This window comes from Hyalella azteca, unplaced genomic scaffold (assembly GCF_000764305.2).
Source record: "Hyalella azteca isolate HAZT.00-mixed unplaced genomic scaffold, Hazt_2.0.2 contig11121, whole genome shotgun sequence".
In the NCBI taxonomy this organism is placed as follows: domain Eukaryota; kingdom Metazoa; phylum Arthropoda; class Malacostraca; order Amphipoda; family Hyalellidae; genus Hyalella; species Hyalella azteca.
Window position 1 is genome coordinate 1 of NW_025941130.1, and position 17223 is coordinate 17223.

At 39.0% G+C, this 17223-nt stretch overlaps 1 protein-coding gene and 1 long non-coding RNA gene across 2 annotated transcripts; both read left to right on the forward strand.

The window, feature by feature from the left end:
• Positions 1-310: 310 nt before the first annotated feature.
• On the forward strand, positions 311-1666 carry LOC108674293. Its single transcript, XR_001931034.2, has 3 exons — positions 311-379; positions 1116-1267; positions 1605-1666. It is a non-coding gene; the product is annotated as an uncharacterized LOC108674293 (long non-coding RNA).
• A 929-nt stretch (positions 1667-2595) lies between these two features.
• On the forward strand, positions 2596-16619 carry LOC108674290 (glucose dehydrogenase [FAD, quinone]-like). Its single transcript, XM_047882723.1, has 7 exons — positions 2596-2779; positions 3299-3433; positions 3962-4083; positions 4745-4801; positions 5512-5625; positions 15333-15489; positions 16432-16619. The coding sequence occupies exons 1-7, from the start codon at positions 2614-2616 to the stop codon at positions 16617-16619; spliced, it is 939 nt and encodes a 312-aa protein (XP_047738679.1). The 5' UTR covers positions 2596-2613.
• The last annotated feature ends 604 nt before the right edge of the window (positions 16620-17223 follow it).

A 17223-nucleotide genomic window follows, 5' to 3' on the forward strand; every position in this document is an offset into this window, starting at 1 on the left:
CACTTTTAAGATTGAATTGGATACGAAACACATTAATTGAGTTGTTTAATGAATAAAAAATTGATTTTATACAAAATATATCTTGAATTTTACCTACAACTAGCATAATAATTGTGTTGGCAAAATTCATGTCGAAAATATTACAAATTTAACTCAATTTCAAACTCTTTTCTTCTAGAAGTATATCTATTTATTTACCAACTCAAAGAATTTGGGAAAATTGATCATATTTAATTTTAGTACCAAAGTGTCTAATTAATCATATTTCTATGGTGACGAGTCAACATGCATGTTTTCTTTTGCAGCTTCAAAAGCTTCAGTTCAGTTAGGAAATGCCAAGACATTCCGCAGGTCCCTCGGCGCTGAACCCATCAACAAGGTAAACATTTCCCAAAGCTGGAAAAAAAAATTTGCTATAATTTTTAAGACTGATATTATTAAAACAGGAACCAAGCAGCGCGTCAGCTAACATAAGCAAACAATACAGTCACTGAAAAGCGTACATTCCGAGACATTACGACTGACAAAAGTAAGGCCCATGGTATGGTAGCAAAAGCACACTCTTTTTGGTTTGCCTTCATAGCAAATTAGAACCGAATACTAAAACAATATTTTGATATATCCTTTTATGTATATGACCCCGCGTGTTGATTTTATGTTATGATTGGGTTGCTGCGTGTTGCTACTCGTAATCGGTAGATAATTATTAATCATTTACAATTGATTGAAATGTTTCAGACTATCATCTTTTCTGAGCATTAATGTTTCAGGGAGACCAATAGGGCGGAATAGCAGGTAACACTAATCATCAGAATAAACAACCATTAGTTTCTAATCGTCAGTTATGGAAAGATTGGGTTCCAGAGGCCGGATCCCTTGTGAATCAAGTCACGAGAAGTACAAGAATCGGTAACAGGCCATTGGCCTATTTCTTCAGTGCCGACTCTTCTATTCTATTCCATTTGTTAGGTAGTTCCTTCCAAGCGACTTTGGGATGATATACCAGAATTTCTTGTATCCCGGCCTTGAATTTGTCATGCTATATTGGCGGGCTGCATCGTGACCTATTTTCATGCAATAAAAACACTTGAACTGAACTTCTTTACTATCTTCAGCCATTCCCTGACTGCGCTCACCTGGAGTATCAGTCAGACGACTACTGGAGATGCCACATCCGTGGCATGGCGGGTGTGATGGCGCACATCAGCGGCACCTGCAAGATGGCTCCAGACTCCGACCCCATGGGGGTGGTGACCCCGCGGCTTAAGTCTGACTTTGCTGTCTTTATGACACCATTTACTTAATATAGACACCATTTACTTAATTTATTAACCATTTACATTTACTTTCAATGTACGATCATGAAGATACGAGCATTGAGAATATAAAAGAAGAATTCATTTAAAAATGTCTTGCGTGTTGATGAGCGATACTTGTGCATTCTTATGACTCTTCCACATTATCTGCTCACATTTTGCTGTAGCCATAGAATTCTGGACCTCATTTTATATGCGTATCTTTGAACGCATGCATATTAGCTTTCTAACCCATATTTTGAAAGATGGAAAAATTGTCATGTAATTTATTATTTATTATTTTCCTAGGGTTCGCGGCGTCAAGAATTTGCGTATCATGGATTCGTCTGTGATGCCTCAAATAGTTTCAGGTGAGCAGATTGTATATGCATTAATTAATACGGGTTGTTACCGTCGATTGGATTGACTAACCATATATCTTTCTTATAAATTTTTTATCATGAAGATTTCATGTTTAATAAATTCATTATTTATACATGGCTTAACTTGCCACATCATCCGACCATAAAGACGACAGGCATTCAATAGATTGTTATATTATTGAGCACTATAGCATAGGTTAGTCGAATAACAAAACAACATAAACAGTATATGTTATAAGAACAAATACTTGTGTTGATACATCGTAACCTTAAAATTCTAATCTTTCCTGCAACAAGTGTATTCGCAACGTATGTTTTGCATGTGTCAATCATTGATGGTAAATAACACATTTTATCACAGAATAGATCCTCATGTTATTTTTACACCATGAGATTTCTTTGGCATGTGTCAGTATTTTACATTCATATTCCCCCTTTACACGCACGCATATGCCGCATTTGTTATGCCAACGAAAAACTATCTGCCTTTGAATGAACTGCAATGCAGTAGGTTTCTTCATAGTGAAAATAATTAATTTTCCCTACATGATTGTTATTAGAAAGCTGTAGATTAATTCTGAAAAAAGATTGAGAAGCATTTACGTGATTTTAAAAATTATGTATTGTTCTCTAGCAATAAATATGCACAAAAAATAATGCAAATGAATGAATCAAGTATTTGCTTGAATGGGTTTCACCAAATTGTCGCGAGCAAGCAGGGAACTAGTTGGGATAGCTTCGTTACAGAGCTAACTGAACTTGTATCGAACACTAAATTAGTAGTGTGAAATGAAAAGCGACTCGTTCAAAATTGCATCCTGTGATTACGCAAGAAAATGCTTGATACGTTTTTCTTAGCAAAAACTAGCAATTTGTTTGATTGATTAATTAGCGGTGTAATGTTCTTTCAGGAACTGACATACCCACGAGGCAGAATGATCGGCGGGACGGGCGCCATTAACCTGATGGTGCACAGCCGCGGCAACCCACAAGATTACGACAATTGGGCCCAGTTAGGAAACCCAGGCTGGGACTGGAAAACAGTATTGAAATACTTTAAGAAATCTGAAGACTACCGGAGTCCTCTGGAGCCAAAAGATGGTAAGATGGTAGAAGCCGGAAGATGGTAATCTCTGTAACTCGATGAATCCTGAACAATAATATTAAAAGGGCACGTAAGGAATAGCATGCCTCATAGAGACGGCTTTCAGTTATAAACTATATTAAACTCAAATTATGCATATTTTACAGCCATTTTTCTTCTATATATCAACCGTTGTCCAGGCCAATCGTGCTCAATTAGCTGGTAACTTGAGTTACTCTCAGGAGAGAGTTGGTTATATAGTTGATCATATGTGCGAATTGTTCAATTTTCTCTGGAATAAAATAACAAGCATTTAACGTTGTGTACAATTAGATGCAAGACGGCAATTAATGAACTTCGTAATACGTTGTGTTGTAATTATGACCTCCTTGCAAGCACGCACAGACTTAGTTTTCATGTCTGCAATTTATCGGTCGTTTTCTATCTAGAATTTATAGTTATATACGCCAATCCGTCAAACTAGGTACATAATGGTTGAACTTAATTTTTTATATTATGTATTAATTGATTCGCAGCCCCGTTCCATGGGATTGGAGGTCCTCTGAGCGTACAGAAAGTTGGCTGGATGCCGCCCGTTGGTAAACTTGCCATCGAGGCCGGCAAGGAACTTGGACTTGAAGAAATTGACTACAACACAGACACAAAAATTGGTGAGAATAGGTGCTTGTACAGGGGGAAAATAGGGCATTCGGGTACAATATTAAAATGCAAATAGCGATTAAATATTATATTACTGGCCTTGTGTAAATGGTTACAGGTTCCTTTCATGGCCAGTCGCTCACAACAAGACTGTAATTGCGCCTGAAAGTTTTACTGGCCGCCACTGCTGTCCCCATTCACAAGCGCCTAAATTGACGATCAATAACGTCTATTCTTCACATTCCTTACTGATGTCTCCACAAGTACATTATATTCCGAGACCTCTCTGATTACAGAACTGATTGTGCACCAAAATTTGTGCTCTCAAGTAATGATCAATGCAATAAAAATAATGCAGGGACACTGGCTAAAATAAATGGTTTGACGAGGATAAGTGGTTCTAAAGATCTCGGCTCTTTATTCGTGCGAATTTTCATAAACAATAAGATTTCGAGAAAAATATCTCAAAATAATATTTTTACCAAAAGATTACGCTTGTGTATCATTATTATTATTAACTAAGTTATAATATACGTTAGGAAGCAACATATTACAGCTACCACTTCGTGATGGGCAACGAGTTACATCAGCAGACGCCTATTTGATGCCGAACTTACGGCGCCAAAACCTGAAACTGCAAATCAACTCGCAAGTGATCAAGGTGAGAATGTTCTCAGGTTTACTGCGTCCTTTAAAAAGGAAACAAGCATTTGAAAGTGTAGGATTCTTAAAAAGCAGGCTCTCAAACGAAAGAGAAAAGGTCATCGTAGGTCTACTTCGTTGAATACAACAGGGACAATATTTTGACAACTTTTGCAAATGCTGTTCTAATGCAGCATTCAGCTATTTCACATTGCTGTGAATATGTATAGAATGTATGTCGTTGCAGACGGAGAATATATAATCAACAGACAATTTTCGACATATACGAGGCATGCTGTAATGTATATACGCGTGTGCATGTATTTCAAATATATTTAAAAAGTAAATATTAGTCACAAGTATTTATTCACTTGAAACCTAACTGCACAAACTGTAAAAAACATGCGACGTAAACTCATGGTTACAGAGCGCACATTTTCGTATTGCTTGTGAGTAAAAAAAACTTATCGCCAGGTCTACCACTTCATGATGATTATTGGTTATCTCGAATAATAAATTAGATAGGATCTACAAGATACCTTATAAATGTCTTCTGATTGAAATAATAATCATCCAATGCAGACTACAAAAAACTTCAAAATTTTTGAACGAAATCGTTATAAATGTGGAATAAAATATATTAATTAAGGCTTGACGATGCGCAATGATTTTTGTTTCAGATCATCCTGAATGATGACAATGTTGCCATCGGAGTAAGATACGTTCATAGAAACAAGGCAAGTGGTTTAAGTGATAGATCCAATTGGTTCCAACTTGTGCAACTTGTGAGTAAAATTAACTTATCAAAAAAATAATTAACTCTAATACCAAGAATGCAATTGCATGAAATTCTTTTGCATCAAATACTTAAAATATATATTTTTCAATTGACATTAAAGACTAACTGGCAGCTATTTAAAGGATGAAGCAGGGACTAATACAGTTACAACATCGACTAAACTTCAAAAGACTTGCGTATTGGGCGAGAGAGGTACAGCTCAGTCTACACTGTACAACATTAATAAGTTACTAGAAAATCAGTTAAATAGTCCAATTGAACGTAACATAAATTCATTATTATAAAATGTATGTGGTAGAATAATGAGTATTTTTCATTTTTTAAAGCCTATTTTCCGATGATTTTTCGAAAAAAATGCCTGTGAAATAGACTTTTGATTTAGCAGCCGGAAGGATATTAAAAAAATTTAGGCCTCTTGCCTTCTTAACTGCAATTTGATTAATTCTTTATTCGCAGTCTCATATCATTTTCAAAAAAGTCTATTCAGGAATTAAAATTCACTTATGTGGTCATTTATTTGATGAATAGGTTACTTGAATATTTCTATAGCTCGTAAGAATTCGTGAGCAGGAAATTTTGGTAACATTACCTGATTATGAACAGTTTTTTTCATTACCGAGTAATAATTACTTATCGCTTCCTGATCAGGTGAAGCGAGCGTTCGCGAGGCGAGAGGTGATAATATCAGCAGGCGGCGCTGACTCTCCCAAGCTGCTCATGCTGTCGGGGATTGGAGCGCGGGAACAACTTGATAAACTTGGGGTGAGTGTCCCATGTATATGTACCTACAAGTTAAACGTATATGTACATTCATACGTTAAGTTAAGTTAAACGTATATGTACATACAAGTTAAACTCTTAAGCAAGTTTTGTTAAAGACCAGGGATTAGTTTTATTAATTAGCTTCTTGTTAGTTTTTTCAATAAGTCGCACTAAATTCTTCGTAGGTGTTGGAAGATTGAAAATCAAATTACCGATAGACATTTTTAATATTGAGCGACGTTTCGAATGTACAACATTCATTTTCAAGTTAAAGACATATCGAACCCGGTGGAAGTCTAGTAGCTACTTCAAACTATCGTCAGTCATGAAAAGATCCGGTCAAATGACACGAGTTTAGATCTATGAACAAGGCACGAAAAGGAAAAGAATCGGCGACAGGCCACATCAGGCCTACACTTCAGCGCCGACATCACTATGTTATGTTATGTTATGTTATGCCTTCTGTATACGAATTTATTCGTAACATGTTTTTCTCTAAATTCGTTTTCGTGGAATATCGTGTTTTCCGTCCAATCTCAAATTACGTAAGAAGCTCATGTCCATAAAATCAGCACAGTTTGTGCATTATGGCTAGCAATATAGAACCTGATTGAAGTGGTAATATTTTTACAAAACAAACTTTTCGTTAACGGCAAATTCTTTGAATTGACGACATCTGTTTCGAGAAATAGTATCAAATTCACATTTAACTGTCGTCAAGCTCATTTAGTTCAGTCGCTAGGATAAATGGCATTCCAGCAGTACAATACATGAATATACCGCAGTTTATTAATTATTTTTGATGAATATATTTTATATATTGTATATTGGCGGTAAGGACTAAACATTGAAGCACACTGCATACTATTCACTGAATGTGATATAAGCGCATTGTATAATCAAATAAGTGAATGAGCGAACCTTCGTTATTTTCGGCATTACTGTCGTTGACGCCCAGTATATGAGTATATGAATATACCGCAGTTTATTAATATATATTTTTATGAATATATTGTACATTGGCGGTAAGGACTAAACAGTGAAGCACACAGCATACCATTCACTGAACGTGATAATGGCGCATTGTATAATCAAATAAGCGAATGAGCGAACCCTCGTTATTTTCAGCATTATTGTCGTTGACGCCATTGTGCATGCGTGAGCACATGTGTGGGCGATAACAATGTGCGCCATCATGCGTGTTGGCCCTGATCCATGCGCTCCTGCGTACGACCAGAGGTGGGCAGTAGCGCGCTACATGTAGCGGGCGCTACTACGCTACATTTTCAGTAGCGGTAGCGGCGCGACATTTAAGCAATTGTAGCGGTAGCTGTAGCGCCCGCTACATTTAGAGCATGTAGCGGTAGCGGTAGCGGCCGCGACATTTCAAAGTAGCGCTGCCCAGCTCTGCGTACGACCTAATCACGGATATGCGTTCAAGTGCACTCCAATGATCTCTGTGAGACAACATGATTTGTATGAAAAATTCCGAGTTTTGTATATATTTGCTTGTATTTACATATTTGCATTGCAAGTTTTTCAAGTATAATGCAATTTCTACAGAATTGTTGAATTATCGGGGTAAGTATATATGAAACTACTAACTTCTGGGAAATTAACATCATTTGAAATCCCGTTCTCTTGAGAAAATTACGTATTCATGAGTGCTGGATTGAAATTTTGTTTACAGTGATCGAGGAATATTTTATTAGAGCCTAGTATTTATTAATAACCTGTCATTCTCGTATTTTTTCCTCATTCGGTTCAAGTGCTGGATGAACGGCAAAGCACATTTCTCTATTTTTTTTCTTGTGGCGTCAATCCGGTTTCTATGCTCTTATTGAATATTTATTTCTTCATGGCGTCATAGTTCACATTTATATTACAAAATAGCTTTAAAGTTGATAATTTGATAAGAAAGTATTAGTGTTATTCTATGTAGCAGTGATTGTGGCGTCAATCGAACTTCGAGGGCACGTTACACAGAAGTTTACTAGCCAGCGATTAAATAAATAGACACGAGAAAGTATGAGAACGGATATAAATGACTAAGCACTTAATACCTAGGCTCTACGAAATAGTTCCTTCTTTAGGCGTCGACGAAAAACCTGCAACGAATGACCCTATATTAAGGAAGCAGGTAAAGTGTTCCAGGTTCTGGCGGCGGCGACCGGGAACGCTCTGTCGCCGCCGGTATATAGACGTGTAGATGGAACGACGAGGTCTGCTGTTGATGACCCAGTCGTCTTCTAGGAGGCAGATCCGACACGCGCTGCAGACATTCTGCGAGAAATCGCACACGTTCCGTGCAGGCATCGGAACGTTAGAACAGCGACCTTGAACTGAGTGCGCAGCCAGTGAATATCGAACAATATCGGCGTCACATGGTCGAATTTCCGCATATTGCATACGAGTCGCGCAGCAACGTTCATTACGGATTACATTTTATTAAGTGCTGTGGTCGGAAGTCCATAGAGTGGAGCATTACTTACCACAGTCCAATCTGGTCAGAATGAGCGCCATCACGAGGGTCTCGTGGACCGCCGCTACGTATTCGTCGCGGAGCGCCAAAATAAGCGGTGGTGACTTTGGCAATGTGATTGTTCATGGAAATTCAGTAGAATGTCGAGGTTGAGAACAGAAGACGCTGACATGACGAACTCGTTGCCCTCGCGAATAGGGTTGACCGCAAGCAGATGCTGGCGCCGAGCAATCGCAAACCAAATAAAGTTGATTTATGATGCTTTAAGCTGGATCCGGTTACAGCGCATCCAGCCTGAGACGGCATCTATGCAGGCACACATCCGGATCTGCAACGCTACAACGTCTGTCGGGGCACCGTATAGCCATAAATTTGGGGGGTCTTCTGCGAACATATGCGGATTCAAACTATATGAATCAATTGTGTGCAATACGTCTACAGTGGATAACAGGAAGAACACAGGCCAAGGACTGAACCCTGTGGGACGCCGCATGACCAACTATGACGTAGATGAAGAGTTCTTATACCGAACACACTGGAATCTATTGCTGAGATAGGACTCGAACTACCGCAGCACTGAGCTGCGCAGGCCGAATGGTACGTCAAGTTGGCGCAATCAAGTGGCGTGGTCGACCGTATCAATTGCCACTGCATAGAGAAAATCTGAAAACACTTTTAGCACGGCGGTTTCCGTTGAGTGGAGATGACTGAATGCAGACTGGAGACGAGGCATGAGACCGGACTGCTGAAGATGGATATTCAGCTGTCAGGCCACAACACATTCCAGGAGTTTCGTCAAAATTGACAGGTTAGAGATGAGTCGATATGACTTGGGATCAAAAGCGTCAAGGTCTGTTTTTTTCAATAGAGGCGCAATGTAAGCTGATCTCTGGAGTGCAAATTCTCTGGAACAACGCCGTCGGTGAGGCAGCAGTTGGAAAGTTTGAGCAGAAAGGTGTTAGGGTTAGGACATTCCCCTTAAGTAACGACGTCGGCATCGGATCGCTGGCGCACTGCTTGCTAGGCAGCGCGCACTGCAGCGATGACATCGTCAGCTGTGAAGCAAGTGAAATCTTGCACCACGTAGTCGAACGGGCATGGAGCAAATGTTGCCGATGGAGCATCGGTTGACGACGCTTCTGTGCCTTGCACAACAGAAATTTTGTTTCCCCAAAACCGCTTGGAATTCCTCCACGCTCGTTACCCGAAGCATCTCTGTGACCTGTTTCCATGAGTTTATCCACCGAAGACTACAGCGCTCGAGGGTCGCTGCGTTGCGCGTCGACTCTCAGCCGCCAAAATGACTCGCTTTAAGATTGAATAAGGTCGATATAATTGCTCCGCGCATCTCGCCAGGCGTAGGCCACAGCAGCTGCAGCAGCAGGATAGCCGCGTCTGTTCGCCCGATGGACAGCCCGCTGGAGCAGTCGAATCCCCAGCTTCGAGACTTGACATTCATCGTCGAACCATGGATCGGAGACTCGTTGGGGTATCCAAACTGTGCGTGTAGGAATGAGGTCATCGAGTGCACAGGTCAGCTCAGTATTGTAGATTTGCGCTAGATCGTTGACCGATAGCTTCAACCGTGAGTCTGGCCGACCTTGTCGGGTCGACTGCAGTTTTCTGGATACTCTCCAACCGGCGGATGCGCTGTCTCAACGCTGTCGAGACAGCGCCACGGACGGCAGGTAAGGGTTGGCAACGTCCCCTGATATGGTCGATGATTGGTTACTGAAATCTCGATGATGTCGACTGACTGAATTTGAAGGTCAGCACGCGTGACGACAACGTCCCAGTCCGCCCATGTCGTGCGTCGGCAAGGTCACGTGACAAACCATGTCAAAGGTGGCCAGAGGGGCGTTCAGCTGACGTGCTGATGAGTCTTCGACGCGATCCAGTCGAACGTTTGAATTGCCGGTGATAAGGACATGATAGATGAGGTCCCAAGTCTGCTGAAGAAATCGCTCAGTTCGACGAAAGAATCGCGCGCCACGGCAACCGATCCAGGACGTATAGATGGTGACTGCAACGCCCGTAAACGAGGCACAAGTGGCTCTAGCACATAACAGCTCGAAGGTTATGTGTTGAATGCCGATGTCACGAATGATAAGGTGCATGCCTCTGTTGGCGACGATATCTACTCCGCCGTAATTCATCGCTAGGGCATCGTGTTGCATGTGGGGCAGCGCGCTCGACTGCCTGTAGTCCTTCACGCGAAAACGCGCGATTCAAACCGTCAGCGTCGTGCCAGATCTCGGTCAGGAAGGCGACTTCAAATGAGCGCGAGCGAATGACATAAGAAACTTGTTATTCAGCGAACGTATGTTGAGGCAGCCGAACGATAACGGCAACACGGCTGCACACATTATTAGCGATCAACACGAACGCTAAGCAGGTTTTGAGGCCTATGGTTCCCCACATGCCGATGCTCAGCAGCAGCATGCGCAGACGTAGAGCTCGGCACAAATGATTGCAGCCGAAGCAACGGTCTATTGCCAGTGATAATGAGCACACCGTTGCCCCACACTGCTCGATAGGTGGCAGCATGACTCCTATTTCGGTCGGCACGGCATCCACGATAAGACAAGCGAGGCCTGGGGGACGTCATGATGAGTAAATCTGATCTCTCACAGACAGATGGATCAGGGAATGCAGCAGCTGACCGCAGTCGCTTCGCCGATCTAGTAAGCCAACGGCACCATGAAGAGCAGCCAGATTCAGCTTGCGTCATATAACAGTGTCGCTCGTTTAAAGTCAGCTCAAAGCTGAATATAGTGAACGCCAAAACGAATACTCATAATATAATCATCACAAAGTACTACTCATATGCACACTTTTACTAAACTTATATATGAACAGCAATAATTGGGAAAATTAAACGTGAACTTATTATAGAAGAACTTTTTCCTCGCAATGAGCGAATAGGTTAAGAAGTCATCGAGGCTTCGTGTTATTCTCGATTGTGCTTCATGTAAGATCTACGACAATCGAAGAACAAACGGTTTGGTCTCGTGCTAATTTCTTCATGCGTCTGCTGCCTTAAGCTTTAGTCCGGTTGTCTTTGGCTCACACCTCGAGCACCTCAAGTTCTAAAATAAAAGGTCGAGTCGTTTCTTGTCTATGTATTCAAAACTAGGAATGGGTTTATTTAACAGCCTTGCTTTGCAGAAAATATTCAAAGCGTATAAATTTCCGAAGTGCAAAACGCTTTCCATAATTTACTCGCGACCATCTCCGAAAGTTATGTATTTTTCAAGATCAACATGCAATTTTGTTTAAGTTCTTTGTTCCCATTCTATGATATAACTTAAACCTATTCATAAAATTTAACAGCCTTGGTGCACTGCCAATTCTAGCAAGGGACTGCTTTGGGTTTCAATAGAAGCAAGACGATTTTGGAGGAAAAATTTACTCGTGGTTATGAATTCACTTACTAGTTTTGCTGAATTAACTAATACAACCTCGCCTAGACGTAATCATCGCCTAGCAGACGATGATTACGTGAAAGGAAACATTCCAGAGATTTTTAAAATCATTTTGAAATATTAATTTTTACTATCAGATTAATGATAAAAATCAAGTTACTACAGAAGGTGTCATGAAAATACAATGCATTGTGACATGACTTTATGTGAAAGCGATCCTGCAAGTCTGTGTTAAGTTGCGTTCAAGGTCGACAAACGGCATCCCGAGGCGATCAACTGGCATTCTGGTTAAGGGGTCAGACTTGAGTATGCTTTTTGGTTGTCATATTTTCGGGGCAGGTTTTAACCGGTTACTCTCGATCTTGAGATTAGCTTAATATGCTGAACATTCTTTTCCTAAAATAGTTCTCATTTCCTAAAGTCATAAAATAGTTTAAAAGGCCTACAAGCAGAGGTGGGCAGTAGCGCGCTACATGTAGCGGCCGCTACATTTTCAGTAGCGGTAGCGGTAGCGGCTCTACATTTAAGACAATGTAGCGGTAGCGGTAGCAGCGCTGCATTTAAGCAATTGTAGCGGTAGCGGTAGCGCCCGCTACATTTAGAGCATGTAGCGGTAGCGGTAGCGGCCGCGACATTTCAAAGTAGCGCTGCCCAGCTCTGCGTACGACCTAATCACGGACATGCGTTCAATGATCTCTGTGAGACGACATGATTTGTACGAAAAATTTCGAGTTTATATATTTGCTAATATTTACATATTTGCATTGCAAGTTTTTCAAGTATAATGCAATTCCTACAGAATTGTTAAATTATCGGGGTAAGTATAAATATGAAACTACTAACTGCTGGAAATGAACTTAATTTGGAAACCTTTTCTCATGAGGAAATTACGTATGCATGAGTGTTGGATTGAAATTTAGTTTACAGTAAACGAGGAATATTTTATTCCAGCCTAGTATTTATTGACAACCTGCCAATCTCGTATTTTTTCCTCATTCGGTTCAAGTGCTGGATGAACGGCAAAGCACATTTCTCTATCTCTAGCGCATTTTCTCATTTATGGAAAAAATGCACTATTGTGCTCGCCATGTTCGTCTGTCTGTCTGTCCGTCCGTCTGTCCGTCCGTCCATCCGTGACCTCAAGTTTTCGTCGACGAGAAAATGCGCTCTCTGTCACTCACTGCAGTGAGTACTGAGTTATATTTTTTNCCTTCCTGACCACTCTGATTACAGAACTGATTGTGCAACCAAAATTTGTGCTCTCAAGTAATGATCAATGCAATAAAAATAATGCAAGGACACTGGCTAAAATAAATGGTTTGAAGAAGATAAGGGGTTCTTAAGATCTCGGCTCTTTATTCGCGCAAATTTTCATAAACCAATAAGATTTCGGGAAAAATACTTCAAAATAATATTTTTACCAAGAGATTACGCTTGATTATCATTAATATCAATAACTACGTTATAATATACGTTAGGAAGCAACATATTACAGCTACCACTTCGTGATGGGCAACGAGTTACATCAGCAGACGCCTATTTGATGCCGAACTTGCAGCGCCAAAACCTGAAACTGCAAATCAACTCGCAAGTGATCAAGGTGAGAATGTTCTCAGGTTTACTGCGTCCTTCAATAAGGAAACAAGCATTTCAAAGTCTAGGATACTTAATAAAAACACGTTCTCAAACGAAGGAGAAAAGGTCATCGTAGATTTACTTCGCTGAATGAAACAGGGAATATATTTTAAAAACTTATGGAAATGCTTTCGAACTTAGCATTCAGCAATTTCATATTGCTGTGAATATCTATACAAAAATCTATATGTTGTTACAGACGGAGAATATGTAACCAATAGGCAAATTTCAACATATACGAGGCATGATATAACGTATATACGTGCATGCATGTATTTCAAATATATTTAAAAGGAAATATTAGTGCCTAACAAATATTTATTCACTTGGAACCTAACTGCGCAAACTTGAAAAACACGCGACGGAAATTCAAGGTCACAGAGCGCACATATTCGTATTGCATGTGAGTAAAAAAAACTTATTGCCAGGTTTATCACTCCATGATGATTATTGGTTATCTCGAATACTTAATTAGATAGGATCCAGAAGATACCTTAATAACTGTCTGCAGAATGAAATATTGATCATCCAATGCAGACTACAGAAAAAAACTTCAAAATTTCTGAAGGATATCGTTATAAATGTGGAATAAAATATATTCATTAATGTTTTTTTAATATATATTATTAATAAAGCATTATATATTTTCAATGCTTCTATAATATTTAAAAGCACTCAAAATATTTTTAATGCTTTTTAATTTAACGCAAAGATTTATTTTTTCAGATCATCCTGAATGACGACAATGCTGCCATTGGAGTGCGATACGTTCATAGAAACAAGGCAAGTTGAGAATTAAGCGGTAGATCCAATTATAGTTCCAACTTGTGAGCAAAATTAGCTTACCAAATAAATAATTAACTCCCATAACAAGAATACAATTGCATGAAATTCTTTTGCATCAAATACTTAAAATATATATTTTATATTGACATTGAAGACTAGCTGGGAGCAATTTAAAGGATGAAGTAAAGACTATTACAGTTACAACGTCCATTAAACTTCAAAATACTTGCGTATTGGGAGAGAAAGGTACAGCTTAGTCTACACTGTACAACATAAATACCAGAAAATCAGTTACATAGTCCAATTGAGCGCAAAATAAATTCATTATTCTTCAATCTATAAGGTAGTGTAATGAGTATTTTTCATTTTTCAAATTCTATTTTCAGATGATTTTTCCGAAAAAAATAGACTGTGAAATAGACTTTTGATTCAGCAGCCGGACGAGTATTAAAAAAATTAAAGCCATGTTGAATTTCTTGCTTTCTTAACTGCAAATTTATTTTTTCTTCATTCGCAGCCTCAAATCATTTTCAAAAGCGTCTATTAAGAAATTAAAATTCGAATATCTGGTCATTTATTTGATGAATAGGTTACTTGAATATTTTCATAGCTCGTTAGAATTCTTGAGCAAGAAATTTTGGTAACGTTACCTGATTATGAACAGCTTTTTTCATTACCGAGTCATAATTACTTATCGCTTCCTGATCAGGTGAAGCGAGCGTTCGCGAGGCGAGAAGTGATAGTATCAGCAGGCGGCGCTGACGCTCCCAAGCTGCTCATGCTGTCGGGGATCGGACCACGGGAACAACTTGATAAACTCGGGGTGAGTGTCCCGCGTATATGTAGATAAAAGTTGAACGTCCCGCGTATATGTAGATAAAAGTTGAACGTATATGTACTTAAAAGTTAAACGTATATGTAGATAAAAGTTGAGCGTATATGTACGTACAAGTTAAGCGTATATGTACATACAAGTTAAACGTATATGTATTTACAAGTTAAGCGTATATGTACATACAAGTTAAACGTATATGTACGTACAAGTTAAACGTATATGTACTTACAAGTTAAACGTATATGTACATACAAGTTGAACGTATATGTACATACAAGTTAAACGTATATGTGCATACAAGTTAAACGTATATGTAGGTAAAAGTTGAACGTATATATACATACAAGTTAAACGTATATATACAAGTTAAAATGCTTGAAATGAGGGTGCATGATGATGAGTACCTTGTTGTTTACAGAGTAGAAACACTATACTTCACAAAATGAGTAAAAAGATTACTTGTAATTATAATTAAAATAATTACTATAATTGGAGATTATTATTCTATATTTTGATGAAACCTTAAAATACATTTATATTTCAGATCAAAACTAGTGTCGACTTACCTGGCGTTGGCCAGAATTATAAAGATCATGTTTTACTAGAAGGAATACATTGGACGATACACCCGAACATTTCGTCGTCCGTTCTATCCCTCCTCGGACCGTCAGCGTTGCTACGTTATCAGGAGAAGAGAGAAGGTGAGCTATTTTTTTCATTTTCAAAATTTGTTGATAATTTATACTCTTTTGTTAAAATAATTGGTTATAAGAAAACGCGACATAATGTACAATTATTCCTGCTCTGTTGGATTCAAGATTATTATGCAGAAAAAAACTGAAAAAATAAGGTTTGATTGGTACATTAAATGAATCTATCGCTATTTCAGTGGATTCTAAATTTTTAAAGTTGAATATGGCATCAAAATATTTTATCGTAAAACGATGTTTCTTTAACCAGTTCGCCAAGCAACAAATCTCCAAATTTCGTAGAAATATTACTGCAGAAAAAGAACTATGCTTGTTTTGTTTGATATTACTAAAGCTTTTCAAGCATTCAATAGCGCCGCAATACAGTGAGGTTAAATGATGACGAAGGACAAATACTAAATGATTTATTCCTTGAATTTGCTTCCAAACAGTGGCGTGTACACAAAAATTATCTGGTTAATAATAATTGACCTCGACCAAGAAGTGCTTATTGTTTTTGCCTGCTAACTTCATTATTAATTTTGTATTTCGAATAAATTTCCCTGTTAATTCGTTTTCAAACATCCAAACAAAGTACAAACAACCCTTTCTTCAAGGAAAGCTTACCTTGCTGCACCTCCGACCACGTATCTAGTTTCTTTACAAGCATTACTGACCGATGTGTCATTATTGTGTATATTTTGCGTCGTTTTGGATTGAAAAATTCGTAGAAATTTAAAAAAAAACGCCTTCATAACGCAAATATGCTCTCGATCATGCTCGATAATCTTCCTTGCTTTAATAATAATTGCATGCTCACCGAGCTGTATTTCACAGGAAAGAATTTTCGCAGGAATTTTATTCGTTTTTATTCACTTTCCTCATGTCTCACCAACTGAAATGTTCAATTAAATTCCGGGCTAAATACCCAAGTAAGTTTCTATGTATCTTCAGGCCCCATGACCGTTCCGCCTGGTATTGGTGCCTCGTATTTTATAAAAGTCGGTAATCCGGACGAGCCGACCGTTCCGGACATCCAAGTGCTGCTTGCATCGCAACTGGTCGGACAAGATTACGGCATTTTAACCTTGGGCAAGTTCAAACAATCAGTAAGTTCGTATACGGTGCCGCGGGCTAATTAAGAGGTACATGAAATTAACAGCTCTCTGAAATACATGAAATTATGAGTATTCTATGACACATTAGTCGTCACTCGGTAAATACTGCACTTAACTTATCGTTCCTTGATCAAAAAAGCTTATGAGGCTGAGCAGAATCATGATTTATGGTTTTCAATTAACGCATTTCAGCTGCATTGTTGTTTCTATCGTACGAGAAAATTGTGGTTTAGGTACGTTTTTAATAAAAACAGATCGATTTTATTGCAGGCGTTATATGTTGTGTTGACACAGCGTCTCGTCGTTAGACACCTCATCTTGACTGGAAAATGTCAGGCATGCTGATTCTCAATGCGCCTTGTTTGCATTTGAATGATGCTGTGCTTGACTATTCAGCATCTATTTTGTCCAGTTGACAATTTAAATATCATATCCTATCATATGATAGTGATGTTGACGCTGAAGAATAGGCCTGATGTGGCCTGTCGCCGATTCTTGTAATTTTCGTGACTTGTTCACAGTAGATCTAAAAACAGGCCTCTGACCGCATCTTTCGAACACTGACGATCGTTTGAAGACTTCTATCAGGTTCCACTACTAGACTTCTATCCGGTTCCACTAAACTTCC